A 14,793-nucleotide genomic window follows, 5' to 3' on the forward strand; every position below is an offset into this window, starting at 1 on the left:
CCCTGACACAAAAAATGCATCCGAGGATGTTACCTAATCTGCCGTGTCTGTGCAGATGCATGACTCTCTGAGGCCACTGTAAAATGAGGCTTGTACGGGCAACACCGAGGGCCAAAGGTACCCAGCTGCTCAGAGATTTGATGAGCAACAAAAGTGTTCACAAACTTATTACACACACACACACACACACACACACGCAGAGGTCACACCTACTCACACTGGCCTTGCACCAACTAAAACGAAGCACAAATGTGAGTTATTTCCTCTGACTCACATAGGCTGTGGCCATATAAGACTTTTACTCCTATTCAGCTGGTGGGGGAGTGCCGCTACGGAAACTGTCACACACAAAATGCATGCACAGTTACTCACACACTGCTAAATCATCATTTAAACACCCTGAACTGCCAACATTATCTAACAATCAACATCATTTTTTTAAGGATCTTTGGAACAGAGTTTACAGAAATGCTAAAGAGTGTTAAAATGATTTTTAAAAACTGATTTTTGTGAATCTACAATGCACTGATGCAGGAATTTAGGAAAACATGTCATGATACATGTTAAAGCATCCTCAGCACAGTATACTTTTGCTTTATCTGGGTACAGCCGCACCTTTAAATGTAAAGTGTTGATATAACGTGCAAAGCGCCAAAATGGATTCCCACAAGACAGAATTTGCCCCAAAGGTGATAAAGATAAATAATAAAACAATAATTTTCATGGCTTCAGTATTGATTTATGGATCTGTACTTGCTGCAGATTGAGTTGTGGTGGGAGGGAAACGTGTGGTCATGTAAATTATTATCGGCCTCTGTAAGTTACAATACTTGCAGGTGTCCATGACGGTGAGCTTAAAGACAAATAAAAATTATATTAACTTTGCTACCCATTATCATCCCACGGATGAAGTGTTTTATAACCTTGTAATTCTGTTTGACGGTAAGTCAAACAGAGACGCGAATGAAGAAGGTGAGGACAGTTTAAAAAAAAATGGAGAGACAAAAAGAAGAAGAGTTCAAAAGGAACCGGGGTCAAGAGCAGCAGATGTGCTGACTAAGAACTAAAGAGAGTGACTTGTGAAGCGCGGTGGGCAGACAGGCTGAGAAGAGAGAGTTCCTCACCCTGAAGAAGGGCAGAGTAAAAGGAGAACAGGTGACAACTTCAAACAGATGGTAGTGAAAGCTGGTGCAAGCTAAGCAAGCAAAAAAACAAAAGTCACTCTATAGTCACTTTTTACAGATAGTAGATGCAGGACTGAAAAAAGTAATCCTGTATATATTTATGCACATTATAATGTACATACACTGCACATGAGACTCCAGAGATGTTGTTAAACTGTCTTAAAGAGCCTTTGATAAGGATTCAAAACTTTAACATTTAAATTAATCTGCAGGTCTCCCCAATTAGAGAGCGTCCAAGTATTATAAGGCCATCTTGCATACTTCTCTATATGCTTCAGGAAACCAGGAAGTGCTGTTAACTTGTCACTTCTTCGGCCTTTCCACACTACTTCTTTTAAGTGCTTCCCACTTTACCCAAAGTACATGTGTCCGCTGAAGACAGATTCAATTTTATGCATTAAACAGCGTTCATGGTTCAGTGGAGTGACCCAGACAGCCATGTAGCAAAGCCAAACAACTCTGGTTAGGCTACACTCCTAAAACTGTTTATGTTCAACATGTTGGGCTGGGACCAAAGCAGCTCCAACTACAATGTGGTGAGTGAGGTTTTAAAAATTTAGACTGGCTATACAAGTTTAGGATGCCCCCTTTTTGAAGCCTATGATGGCATGCAAGAGAGAGCAGCCAATACAACATTTTTGTGGGGTTGACAGAAGGGGAAAGATGATGTAATCGAAAAGCACAGAAAGACCGGGGAGAGAATAAGAACTGAAGAGAAAGTGCCACAAACACAACACTATTCAAATTTAAGCCAAAGCTGTGGGGAATCAAAACAATATGAATGATTAGAATCTGTCAAAAGTGCTTGAGAGTGAGTTTAACTGACCGTGGTGCATGAAGCCGCTGTTACAGAGCCCCACTCCCAGCGTCACGGCATCCTCTCGGGTCGAGCAGTCTCCCTGGGAAACCAAGTCAATGACGCACACAGGGTCAGTCACAATGCCTGTTTACACCTGCTCATATGCAGCACGCTGCTTCACTTTGTGACATTAAAAACCGTACAATTTAATCAGCACAGGTTAATATCTATGTTTCTAAGAACAAGTGAGAGGGAGAGATTAGGACACTACTGAGTTACTTGTCCCTCAGTTTCAGTAAAGACAGTAGAAAATGTTAAAACTGCATTCAAACCGTACCTATAATAAAAGGCAACTTTTTCAAAATTATAATGATAACTCTAAATTTCTGAATTCTAATGTTTCATTAAAAAGTGCTTTTAGCTAGAAAACACATGCTACATCATCCTGAAGGTCTGGAAACTGAGACAAGGGTGCACATTTACATTTTGGAGGAAACTCAGGATGGTAGCATTGACAGTACATGTTTATGTGACAGTCACAAAAGTCTAAAAAGTGAAAATCCACCTTTTACCCAAATGCAACCCTAAAATTAATACATTTTTGAGCCGCTAGTTTCATTTCATTGTTCAATTTCAATGCATTGCGGTTGTTTTACACAACAACCACAATGCACTGCAGCAGTTCATTCATTTACAGTAATAAGAGACATCATTACTGAATGCACCCTTGGTGGCTTCTGTGGATTCACGTGGGCGTGCATCAGTGTAATATTTTCTTATTTTACCTGTGAGAGTAGCCAGTCCACCAGTTTGCTAGCGGGCACTACTGATTTAAAGGTTTTCAGATGGTGGTCTCTGTCCCTATAAGGAGCAACAAAAGATTGAATTAGATCAGCTTTATTGTTCAGTGCAAACTTCAATAAAAAAACAAAAAGAAACAGAGTTACAAGTGTAGCAAAACCTCTTTGTGGTTAGCTGCTTTAACACCTAGCTGTGCATGCTATCTCATTGATGTTTGGTGTTACTATTCAGATGCATCGCTTAGCCTATGCTGAACTCAGCTAGTGGTCAGTTATGCTGAAGTCATCCGCATGAGATCCGGTCATTAACTTGGGAATTCATCTTTTGTCCTTCCTTTTTTTGACGACAAGCTGATCAGTCCCTGGTTTCACAGTACAGACCGCAAGATAAGCACCGTGCACTTGCTGTCCCTTTAACTTCTCACTCTGTAAGCTTACAATTCGTGAACAACCACAGCTCGCTCAGCCACAGTGCACCAGCCTGCTCGACAAGTAAAACGTAAAACAGGAAATGCTACAGAGGATGTGTTTTTCGACGTGCAATTTCTTGGTTGTGCGAGTTGCATCACAGAAATAGACTGTGATACATATGCCACTAACAGCCATACTCAGTATACTATATTCAGAATAAACAAGCGCCGTATGTATTAAATGATGATGTGGGCACAAATGACACTGCTGACAACGTAGTGAAACAACCATGAAAGTGGATAACTTCCCAGTATCGTTTTATGATCAGCGACTTTCTGTTTCAACAACATAATATACCCATGACATCATCGATGTTAATTTTATTAGTTTTATGTGCATTTTATCATGTAGTTATTTTTTTCCAAGGCATTCTATCATTAGGAAATCATTGGAGGCTCTGTCACCAGACAAAGTTTAATAAAACAGTGGCACGGTTTTATGATTATTTATTATTCATAAATGCAACCCATCCATCACTCAAACATTTTAATTAATGGTGTCTGCTTACAATTAAAAACAAATAAATAAATAAATAAAAAGCAAGGCCATCTTACATAATAAGTGCCTGGCAGGCAGAAGGATTGCCTTTGTATGTTAATAGGATTTGTCCCCAGACCAAAAGCTCTTTGTTTGCACCAATGGCAACCCCGGCCACTTCAATCAGCGGGTGAGTGATGGAGGGAAAGATAGAGAGATGAGCAGGGAATAGTATGAAAGGAGGGACAGGAGCAGAGAGAGAATGTGTGTACAGTGTGTGTGCTTGAGGGCTTATCACACAGGAACATTGTGAGTTTCCCATGGTTCCTGTTTCTGTTTAAATTCAGATTTTTGTAAAGTGAGATAATTCTATGCCACATTATGGGATTGTTTTAGGATTAGTATGTAATTAGTAGGTAAACCATAATTTAAACAACCCTAGTTTAGCTACATATGTACACTAGCATATAGTGAGGCTAACAAAGTGTGTGTTTATGTGTATGTATATACTACACACTGTAGTAATTAGTTTTCTAAGTAGGTGTACTCAGCAGTAAAGTGACTGTGTGAGCATTTGTGTATGAAATAGAGAGTTCACCATCATTTGAATATATAAGTCTAATTATTCACTAATATATATCCAGGTAACGCTCAATACTGTAAAGATAAAGAGACAAATGCTCACAGTAAGTGGCTCTCCTTAATCCTCTAAGAGCTTGCTTATATAAGCCTCCAGCCATGAAAAACTGAATCCTGAAAGCATAAACCTACAGCAGCTCACGGCTGGCTCGGACTCCAGTTTGGAAGGGAAAAGGGTTTGAGGGTTGTCATTCCTGGCAGGGATACCATTTGTTCAGTCATCACAGAATGGGTGACTCGGGGCGAATGTGAACCCTTCATGAATATGCATGTTTGCACCTGGAGAGCAGGGATGTTAAGAGCAGAGAATAAAGAATGAAGAAGGAGAAGGAAAAGAAGGAGAAGGGCAGGTACTTACTTGATGATAGGCGTGTGGAGGCTGTGAAGCCGGCAGTAAAGCCTGACGCCCTGTAACGATAGAAAAATGGAGCTGCTGACTCATAGATCATACACACCTTGGGTAAACAGGTATGAACATGGCTTCAGAACAACTGAAAAGAGCTACCCTAAGGCTATGAATTAAGGACAAAAAATGTTTTTCTTTATATCAAACCCTGACAACAGTCAGGTCTGGGAACAAATGGAGACCAAAAAAAGGTTTGTCAAGTTGAGCTTCTGCCTCACTCGTCTATGGGAGATGTGAGATTGTATCTGGAGCATATCTAAAACTGTAAAATGTCCAAATTATATTGTATAAAGTTTGTCAAAGGTGGACAGTTTTGGAGGAACAATATATTTTTTAATGGAACAACAGCGCTAACTGCATCATACGGCAGGATCCATCCACATGTGATGAGAGGATCAAGCTGTAATGATAGTAGATGAAAGCAGCAGAAAGAAAATAAAAGCTGATTTTTTCACAATTTCTGGAAGAAGATATTGGGTCTGAATTGTATTTTTTAAGCTTTAGCATGACAAGAACCATTTAGAGTTTTTATCAATCCGTACATCCGTCTTCTTTTGCTTATCCAGTTCAGGGTCACAAGAAGCAAGGAACGCCCTGAACAGATTGCCTTTCTGTCACAGGGGTGACACACAGAGACGTGCAACCATTCTGCTCACATTCAGACATACTGCCAATTCAGGACGACCAATTAACCTAACCCTTGCATGTTTTTAGACTGTGGGAGGAAGCTGAAATAGAGAAGGAGAACCCATGAAAACAAGCAAAAGCATGTGAGGAAAGAAATGTTATAGCTGACTTTTGCTGTGCTGTTGGTATGAAAGTGAAGAAATCTGCAGAGGCAGACCCTTTTAAACAAGCCAATGAATTCTTATTTTACCTCAAAGTTAATATAAAGCCATTGCATACATTTACAGCTCATTCATTACGACTGTTGTTACCCTGTTGCTCTTTGTTCTGTCGCACCAATGAAAAGATCCAGAAGCAGAACTCTCGTTACCTTCGACATGATGTCCTCCATCTCACTGCGGGCCTTGTAGGTTCCATCGTCATAACGAAAACGGTACATCACCTGCTCATTCTTGAACTGGTGTTTGTCTGACACTAAAATAAGAGCAAAAGAAGGAACAGTCACCTCAGCTCTGCTCCAGGCTGAATATCAGAAGATTAAAGTTTGTACCATAGGTGTTTTTTGTGAAATGTGGAACATCAAAGCCAAAGAAAACTCTCTGCTTTACATATTCCCTTTGCGAATATCTACTCTTTAAAAATGGACTTAAGGTTATGGACATATATGCTACTGATTGTCCACTGTAACTGGATGACATATCTAATACAATGCCAGTGCTTAATATTGAGGTTAATTTTGCCAGTTATGATAAGCCAGTGATGCACTGCAGCAACAAATTTACTGCAACACTGCTGTTTGACATTGGAATATAGACCTTTAAGATTTTAATGTTGATGGTGCCACTTTTTGATGCATCTGTTGATAGTATTGCTATAATTACAGAAAAAGGGTAAGAGGCAAGAACCATATTTCCTGGGGGCGTTGGGTGGAGTGATATAAATGACGTTAACAGCAGACAAATACCAATCCCAAAGAAACGTCCCAGCTTGCACTAATAAAAAAAGTTCCAGAATGACTTATTTAGAATTAATCCAATACGGAAAATGGAAAAATGACTGATACACACAGAAACAGACGATAGTCACAAAGCTAACCGTGAAATCTGCCAATGAGAGGCAGTTTGGTTCCACCACAACAAGCTGGCATTGAATCAAACAAGCTGCTGGTTTTCCCAGTCTAGACTTAAAATACCCTCATAAAACCAAAGGAATGCACCACCAAATCAGTCATTGTAAAGTGTTGTGGGATTCAAAGTACTTAAATGATGGCTGAATTATTGTGGAGGGAAAAACAAGATCTCAAAATTGCTCAAATTCAGGTGTAAACTGGAGGATGGAAGTGCCTCAAACCAACCATGTACATCTAATTGGATAAGAACTATAAAATACATGGATTTACTTTTACTCCTGTGGGTCTCCCAATCTGTTACATTACCTCTCTCTCTGATTTCTTTTCACTGGATAACTGAGACACCTACATTTTGCCTACAGGGCTCAAACCTCTTCAATTTACCCAAAAAGCCTCACAGCTGTTCCACAGAGCCCAGCATGTCATCATTGTGTCTCTCTATGGTTGTATGGTAAATGTGAGGGAGGATTTCTTGGGATTTTCCACAGGTATTAAAGAATATGAACACTAGGTCTCAGCAGATTTCTCCTGAGAGTGTGGCATGTAGAAATACTGACAGCGGCCTGCACTTACGTACAAGAGCCCTGTCAGCAACAGCAGCAGTTGTGTTCATACACACTCTCTATAATAGTGTCTGTCCAAGTGAGTGTGAGTATTTTGTTTCATTTCTAAATGTATCATTCATGTAAGTAAACCTATGAGTGTCCCTCGGGTAAGAGACAATACCAGACAATAATTTCAGATCGTTATGGGACAACCATAAAACACAGAGGATTTGTCAGTTATATGAATGAGTCAACCAATTACAGAAAGAGAGTGAGAATCAGAGAAAAGGAGCCACTAGACGCAGGCCTGAAGACAAAGAAGGACCAAACACGGGAAAAAATGACGAGGAGAGCTACAGAGCTCTAAAATGCAAACGTTATAGAGGATTAGAAGATGACAGAGGAGTAAAGAGTGGGGAGTTGGAGAAATAACTACATTAATTTGTCTCACCATGATGGATGATGCCATTTTCAAGTAAGGCTTGTCCCAGGTTGACTCCTTCTTCAGGTTTACTGATCTCTCCGCTCTCTATGAGCCATGACACGAATTCACTGAGGACACAAGACAAAAATGGATAGATATAGGTATTTCTCTAAAGTAACAATGTTTATGGCTCATCTATGACTGCTCTTCATAGCTAAAGTACTTAAACAACCATGTCAGTTAAGAAACCCTGAAAAGCATTGGCTGATTTGGTCATAATGGTGCCAAAACTTTTATATATTTAACCTAAAAGGCAGATTTCATTACAGTTCGGTCTGCAGTGAAAAGTGGCATTTTTGGTTCGATAAAATTTCTTTTGAATGTAAATGTACGGAGCGCTATTGAATGACTACACAGATCAATACTGAGTTAATGCAACAACCTGAAGTTCACTTTCTGACATCATTAGTCATGTCAAATCCTACAAAGAGGTTAGGTCGTGTCTGAGGAAGTGATTTTTCAAACTAATATTGTGTCTGTATGTAAGGAAGCACTATCTTATATTGCAGATTGTGGCTCTAACTGCTAAATGTGGCTAATGTACATGCTAATCATCGCTAGTTAGCAGAGCTAATACAGCATGCCACCTTTATATAATTTTTAAACCCTATTTAACTGCAAGAAAAACAGTTTATAATGTTTGTTTGTCTGCACTCTATTCCACTGATATAAGTATTGTTGTTAGGCCATGTGTCTTATACCAGAGCCTTCTTTTTTTCTAGTATGCTCACACCATACAGCTAGCGCAATATACACTAGCTACAGAACAGCTTCACTGTCTTATGGCACTCTTATGCAATCTAGTATGTTTATACTATGGTAAGGCTTTTTAAGGATAAAATGTATTTCAATTTTTGTTTGTTTGTTTGTTTGTAATTTTTTTTTTTTTTTTTTTGGGGGGGGGGGGGGGGGGGGGGGGGGCTTTAAACTAGAGCAAAGTTATAAATGGCACAAATTCCACAAAAATGAATAGTTTATCCTTTCCTCCAGATATCCCTCACATCTGCTTGAATACAAGCATTAACCATTCAAATGTAAGCACTTCTAAGCTCTGCTCACTTGTCTTCACACCCAGTGTGCGCAGAACAAATGTTTGAAGGAGAAAATTACATTCTCCCCTTCTTCGCCTTTCATGCTGCTGAGTGAAATCGCTTGCCCAGATAATGACGAACCGTGAACTGGAGAGAGCTGGTGCATGTTGTGTGCGTGCATGTTCATTAATTCTGGGATTGAGCACGCCAGCATGGGAATAATTCTGAAAGCTGTATGTGAGAAATCTGTCCTTATGTGTGGATTTGCTTCCGGGCAGTCATGCAATAGATTTATTAGCCTAGTGTATGAAAAGAATGTGTAAATGTCAAGCGCATAATGTGTGCATGTGTATGTATGAAGTCAACACATAACCATATGCTCACATTGTATGCATGATTATATAGAAATCTTTGAAGAGAAAAGAGCATGCCAAGTGAGTGCTCTAACATGTAGAGCTGTATATGTGCATGGGCAAGTCCCGATTTTCCTTTTCTCCCTCAAACTGAGAATAAAACGTGATTTCATGATTGGAATATTTGTGAGTGTGTGTTCATTGTCTCCATTTATGTTCTTTGGCTGTTAAGTGACAATGACAGGGGACTCAAGTGAATGGGACACTAGGTATGTGTATGTGGGTGTTATGTAAGAGTCAGGTTAATTTTGGGACACAGAGCTGTTATGGGAATGAACACAATGAGCAGAAATGCAAAAGAGAGAGCCTCATTGGGTTAGATGAAAGACAGTAATGGAGTTGTGGGAATATCAACAGACGATTTGTTGAGCAGAAACCATTTATCTGAGTTATTAGTTAGCAACAGATATAAAAGTGAGCCCCTCTCTGCGCTCCAGCTCCATGTAGAGAATATGTACTTTATACTAATAATTAGTGCTGTCAGCGTTGATCTCGTTAAAATGACGTTAACGCCATAACCACATTAACGTGGTAAATCTCCGTTAGCGAGTTAACGCTGACAGCACTACTAATAATATAAAGATATACAGAGTAATACAGTAAAATTTAAGAAACCAACAGATTTGACATCTAAATGCACACTCACAAAACCTCATCAAGATTTTAAAAAATGTAATTTTCCAAACTTTTGTGTTTTGTTTTGTTTGTGACTTTTTTCCTGCAAACATCATTCAAAATCTATTCCATTTGCATGACACTGTGGGACAGAACCTTTGAGTTTTACTTGAGTTTAAAATTTTGTGGCTTTTATGACACCACATGCTTAATTAAATCCTGCCTAGAGTTAACATGCATTGTGAAAATGACACGCAGGTTAGTTTTGCACCCAACAGAAGCAGAGGCAAAGAATCATAAAAGCCTGTAAATTCTATAAGACATAAATAGAAAGACATAAAAAGACAGCTGGATTTTCAGTGTTTTTGTGCATTGCAGTGGTACAGAGTGTATAATATAAAGTATACTGCACCAGAGCCTGAAAATATATCTTACCAAATAAATGTCCATTACGGATGTAGTGTTTTACACCTTAAAAATGTACTGTTATGGAGCTACTATTAGCAAAACTTCTATCAATAAATATTGTTTCAAAATCATATAGTTATGGTTACAACAATGCATTGGACAACCTTGTTAACCCAGTTTGGCTGCATCTCTTTAAACTTAAATTTGGGTGTTTTCAGTTTCATCCACAGATGCGTTTAATCAAGCACCTACTGATGCGGTCTGTCTTTACCAACATTTCTTTTTTAAAAAGAGTCGTTTTAAAAAGCTCACTGAATCTGAGCGCGGTCTGATTTGAGTGCCTACAACTTCCAAACATGCAAAAAGAAGTCTTATTGAATAAAAGTCTATGGAAAAGGAACCCTCTTGTTTACTTAATCTATGAACTCAGTAAATAGTTTCCTAATAAGTATGTGATCTCAACTGCTAATTTCAGATCTGATCATTATTACAATGCCCATCCATTTATTACCTTCCACTTCATTTTCATCATTTCATCATCATTTTCAGAGTCACAGAGGAGCAGGGGCCTATACCAGCTACGATAGGGGGAGAAGTAGGGTACTCCCTGGACAGTTCAGCAGTCTGTCGCAGGGCTAACACAAAGAGACAGACGACCATTCACACCCATGAGCAATTAGAATTGCCAATTAACCTAACCTCACTAACTGCATGTCTTTGAACTGTGTGAAGAATCCACAGTACCCGGACAGAACCCATATAAACACGGGGAGACCATGCAAACCACACAGAAAGGCTCTAGCCAGATGGTGGATTCAAACCCAGGACCTTCTTGCTGTGTCCATGTGTCGCCCATTATGACTGAAAATTACGGTTTCATCGGAGCCAATAAGGCAGTATATATGACATGTCTTGCGCATAATTTAGTAAATTGTTTTGCTGGTTTCAAAACAGCACAATGGCTAAAACTTTACATTTAGCCAGTGGTGCCATCCCAACCCCCCTTTAACCATGCCCTTGCACAAAGACTAGTGGAGCAGAAGCAGATTGGAATGGAGCTGAACACTTGAGGTGCTCTTCCTAGCCAGAGGTCTCATAATGGAAAGATGGGCACAACCAAAATGAAGCTAGTAAGGAAAAAAAAAAACTGTGTTAACACCGGCAATTTTCCACAACAGTGACTTGATGGAATTAGGCTATCGACACAACAGAGTCCTATCAAACCGGTAGTCAGCATCTCCGTTTAATGCAATAAGCACTAAATCTATGACCGTTGCTAATTTCATCAGAAAAACAAATGCAGAGCTAATGCAGGTTGCACTTACTGGCAGGAAATGAACGAGTGATAAAGTGAGGAAAGGGGGAGATGGTAGAATGATATAACAGAGTGAGTGTAAAGAGATGAGAGAGTAAGAAATTAAAAAATGTATTTTAGGGGGGAGGGCGAAAGCAGAAACACTCAAATTGGAAAACGATCGAAAGCTACTGTTCTGATAGTGACCTGAACTGAAAGTATTTGGTGATGAATCATTGCCTTCCAGGGAAGATGATAAAAAGGGAATATGCTCTGACTATGAAAGCTTACACACACACACACACGCACACACACGCACACACACACACACACACACACACACACACACACTTGTACAGATACGGGCACATAGTATGGCAAACTATAATTCCTAGCAGAAATGGAGACTGATTTGAAAACATGGAAGAGGTAACTTGACTCTAATAAACACCACTGCATTTTTTAAAAGTCTTATGAATTCACTTCTGGGCACCATCGCTGGTGTGATTCCTCTGTTATCGTCCACTACATTTACTCATGCATAAAAAATACATTTTTAAAAACACTTTTGCGTGAGGTACGCATTTTATAATCTCTGATATACTGAGAGGCCGCTTTGGCAGTGTTGCAGACGTTAATGCTTGCTCCCTGATTTCTCTTTACAAGAGCGGCCATCAGTCTCCATCGTAAGCGTTGCCTAGTTTTTATGTTTTGTTTCCCCGAGATGGTGCCAGAAAGAATTTTAATTGCTGCTCAGGATCTCACAAAAACTGATGTGCATGCAGAGGAAACGAGGGAAGTAGAAGCAAGTCTCTCATTTTCTTCTCACTGCACGGAGACATCAAGGGGACATAAAGTGGAATGGCCTGTTGAAGCAGCTAAAGGCCTTCTGCTAATGAAAGTCTCTGTGTCAGTGTGTGCTCAATGATATGGCGTGGGGGGGGGTGGGGTGGGGGGGTAGGCAGCAATGTGGCCCTTTCTATAACCCATGAGAGCAGACTGTGAGGGGGGCTCATTACAGTCAAGGGGATGCAGGGATAAAGCAGTTTAGGCATTTTGCCAGGACTTGGGGAGACTGGATACCAGCGCCTTTGAAAGCCTGCTGATCTTACGTAAGAACAATTTGTAAAGACCCTCATGTGAACAGCGTGGCACTGCAGTCACATTCTTGAAACCTACAGAGACCCCCATACTCAGGAAGCCAAGAAACTCACTTTCCCATGAAGCACTTGGGCACAATGCTGAGCTTCTTTCTCCTGTCCTTAATCAGGTGTCGACTCTTGGTCATCATCATGTGGTAGAGCTTCTCGCCCTTTTCAGCAATCATCACATAGGCATCCCGCTCCATTCCCAGTTTGAGACCTAAAAACAACAAAAAACAAACATAAAGCAAGTTAGAGCTGCGAGGATTCACTGTATTCACTGTACAGGGACCTTCGACAGAGTAAGACTGAAAAAATGTGGGAAGGGAACAAACAAGATTTCAGCCAAGCAAAATATAGCCGAACCACTACAGGACAGACTTGCACTGCACGGCTATCTACATAAAAGCAAAAAGGCAAAAACACGTCACGGTGCTGCTAGCCTGGACTGCGTGTTTGCAGTCTGTTGTTGTACAGATGGAATGAAGCCATGGCGGCTTGGGTCTGCCACAAAATTCTGAAACAAACCCAGATGTTAATCTCCCCTAGACGAGCTGTTTTAGAGTATGTCAAGTTCAAGAGGTCAGCGTGATCTTGATCTCGTTCCTGTGTCCATTTGTTAAACATTATTCCTTTATTATAAAGCGGAAACACGTTAGACCTCATTGTTAGGCCTGCCACTCCAGTCTTCAGTGAGTATACCGTTTGTGCTGCTTAAAGTCGTTCAGGGCTTTGATGAACTTCTGGACTGCAAAGTGAGACTTTTGGACTCAAGCAACTCGACTCTGCTCCAACTGTGACTCCCTAATCTGCTGGACTCTATGGAGAGGCGCATCAAGCTCCCAAACTCAACTGCAAAGTGCTATATTTCAAAAGCGACACACATAGGGCACCACTACAGTTCACTGGGTAAAATGCATTGATCAACATTTCACCTTTTTACTATATCTTTTGCTATTTTAAAACGTTTTACAGCAGCTTTTGTGCTAAAAAATTACCAAGTGTATTAGCAATTATTTTTTTCTGCTAATTCTCTCAAATAATTCATTTTATTCCCTCAGCCAAGAGGGTTATGTTTGCGTTGTGTGTCATTCATCAAAATGAATTCAGATCAAACTTTGTAAGGGTGTAGAGCGGGGTCATGTTTACAATCCGTTCAAATTTGGCTTACACCCATCAAGGTCTTCAAGGTCAACTTAATGATTTATTGGTCGAAAATTGCCTTTTAAAAAGTCTTGTAACTTAAAAACTATGATTTTCACATGTGTCGTGTGTATTATCAACATATAGAAAGTACCATATAGATGTTTAAAATATGTGTCACATTTGAGACCTCACCTCTTCTTCAAGGTCAATAGTTTGATCTGCTAATGTGCTAGTAATGCTATATAGATATAAAACTATGCATTTTCTGACTGCAATTATTTGCATTGACAACATATAGTCATATAGGGAGTGATTCTAAATGTCGTGTTACTTTTTACTTGTTTTCAAGGTCTAATGAGGTCACACTTTCATAAAATGTCCTTTCTTTAAAACTGTGCTTAAAATATCACTAACTTTGTTTATACTGGCAACATTTAGGAAATGATACTGGTATGTGGGGATTCAAAATATCGTGTCACATTCGACCTCTGACCTCACTTTTGTTTTTCCGTTTTTTTTATGCCTTGTGCCCAAGTATACTTTATATTATATATTTTCAGCATTATTAATACTTTATAGATGTCTGTGGTGTTCGGGATAAACTATGCAACGATGCTGAAAACTTATACCCTTTAAAATGCATTATTCAAGTCAAACCGTTTAAAAGGCAGGAACTTGAGTGATGGTGTAGGATTGTGACCCACTGAAAAGAGGGGAGGTGGGGCGAACAATGCGAAAAGTTGCACAGCTTATTCTAGAATCCAATTTTCTCCTTTGATTCTTCGGAGATCTCCACTGGCTGTGATGGAGATGGGGTTATATTACATTTGGCAGCAGCTGGAGTAGACTTAAACAATGAGTGTCATTGAACAACAGACGGGACCTGTCCAGCGGAGACACCCCCCCCCCAGCTTTTGCTCCAGCTGTCAGAGCTTGTCTTGTACTACTCCTCATCTTCCCATGCTCACTGGCACGAGATAAAACCCTATCACGGTATCCGACGTCCGTTTTCTCTTAAACATCCACAAAAACACTGATACGAGAACACCGCTCCCAGCTGGCAGTTGTTGAACAATGAAAGTCCTTTTGGGGGGTTGGGGGGCTTTAAAGGGAGACACATGTCTAACACAGTAAAGGACTGGAGCAAAAAAGGAGAAAAAAAAGCTACAACAAGTAAGCCATG

General features: G+C 39.9%; 1 protein-coding gene across 3 annotated transcripts in view; it reads right to left on the minus strand.

The window, feature by feature from the left end:
* Window positions 1-14,793, minus strand: part of prex1 (phosphatidylinositol-3,4,5-trisphosphate-dependent Rac exchange factor 1) — an 80,980-nt gene that overhangs the window by 31,409 nt on the left and 34,778 nt on the right. For all 3 annotated transcript variants that reach the window (XM_063463784.1, XM_063463785.1, XM_063463786.1), the window contains exons 10-15: window positions 12,537-12,684; window positions 7,529-7,629; window positions 5,774-5,877; window positions 4,729-4,778; window positions 2,769-2,844; window positions 2,011-2,083 (exon numbers count right to left, since the gene is read on the minus strand). In XM_063463784.1, the coding sequence (XP_063319854.1) occupies window positions 2,011-2,083; window positions 2,769-2,844; window positions 4,729-4,778; window positions 5,774-5,877; window positions 7,529-7,629; window positions 12,537-12,684 (552 nt within the window). The remainder of the gene's footprint in view (window positions 1-2,010; window positions 2,084-2,768; window positions 2,845-4,728; window positions 4,779-5,773; window positions 5,878-7,528; window positions 7,630-12,536; window positions 12,685-14,793) is intronic.

The sequence above is a fragment of the Pelmatolapia mariae genome, linkage group LG20 (genome assembly GCF_036321145.2).
Source record: "Pelmatolapia mariae isolate MD_Pm_ZW linkage group LG20, Pm_UMD_F_2, whole genome shotgun sequence".
Lineage (NCBI taxonomy): Eukaryota > Metazoa > Chordata > Actinopteri > Cichliformes > Cichlidae > Pelmatolapia > Pelmatolapia mariae.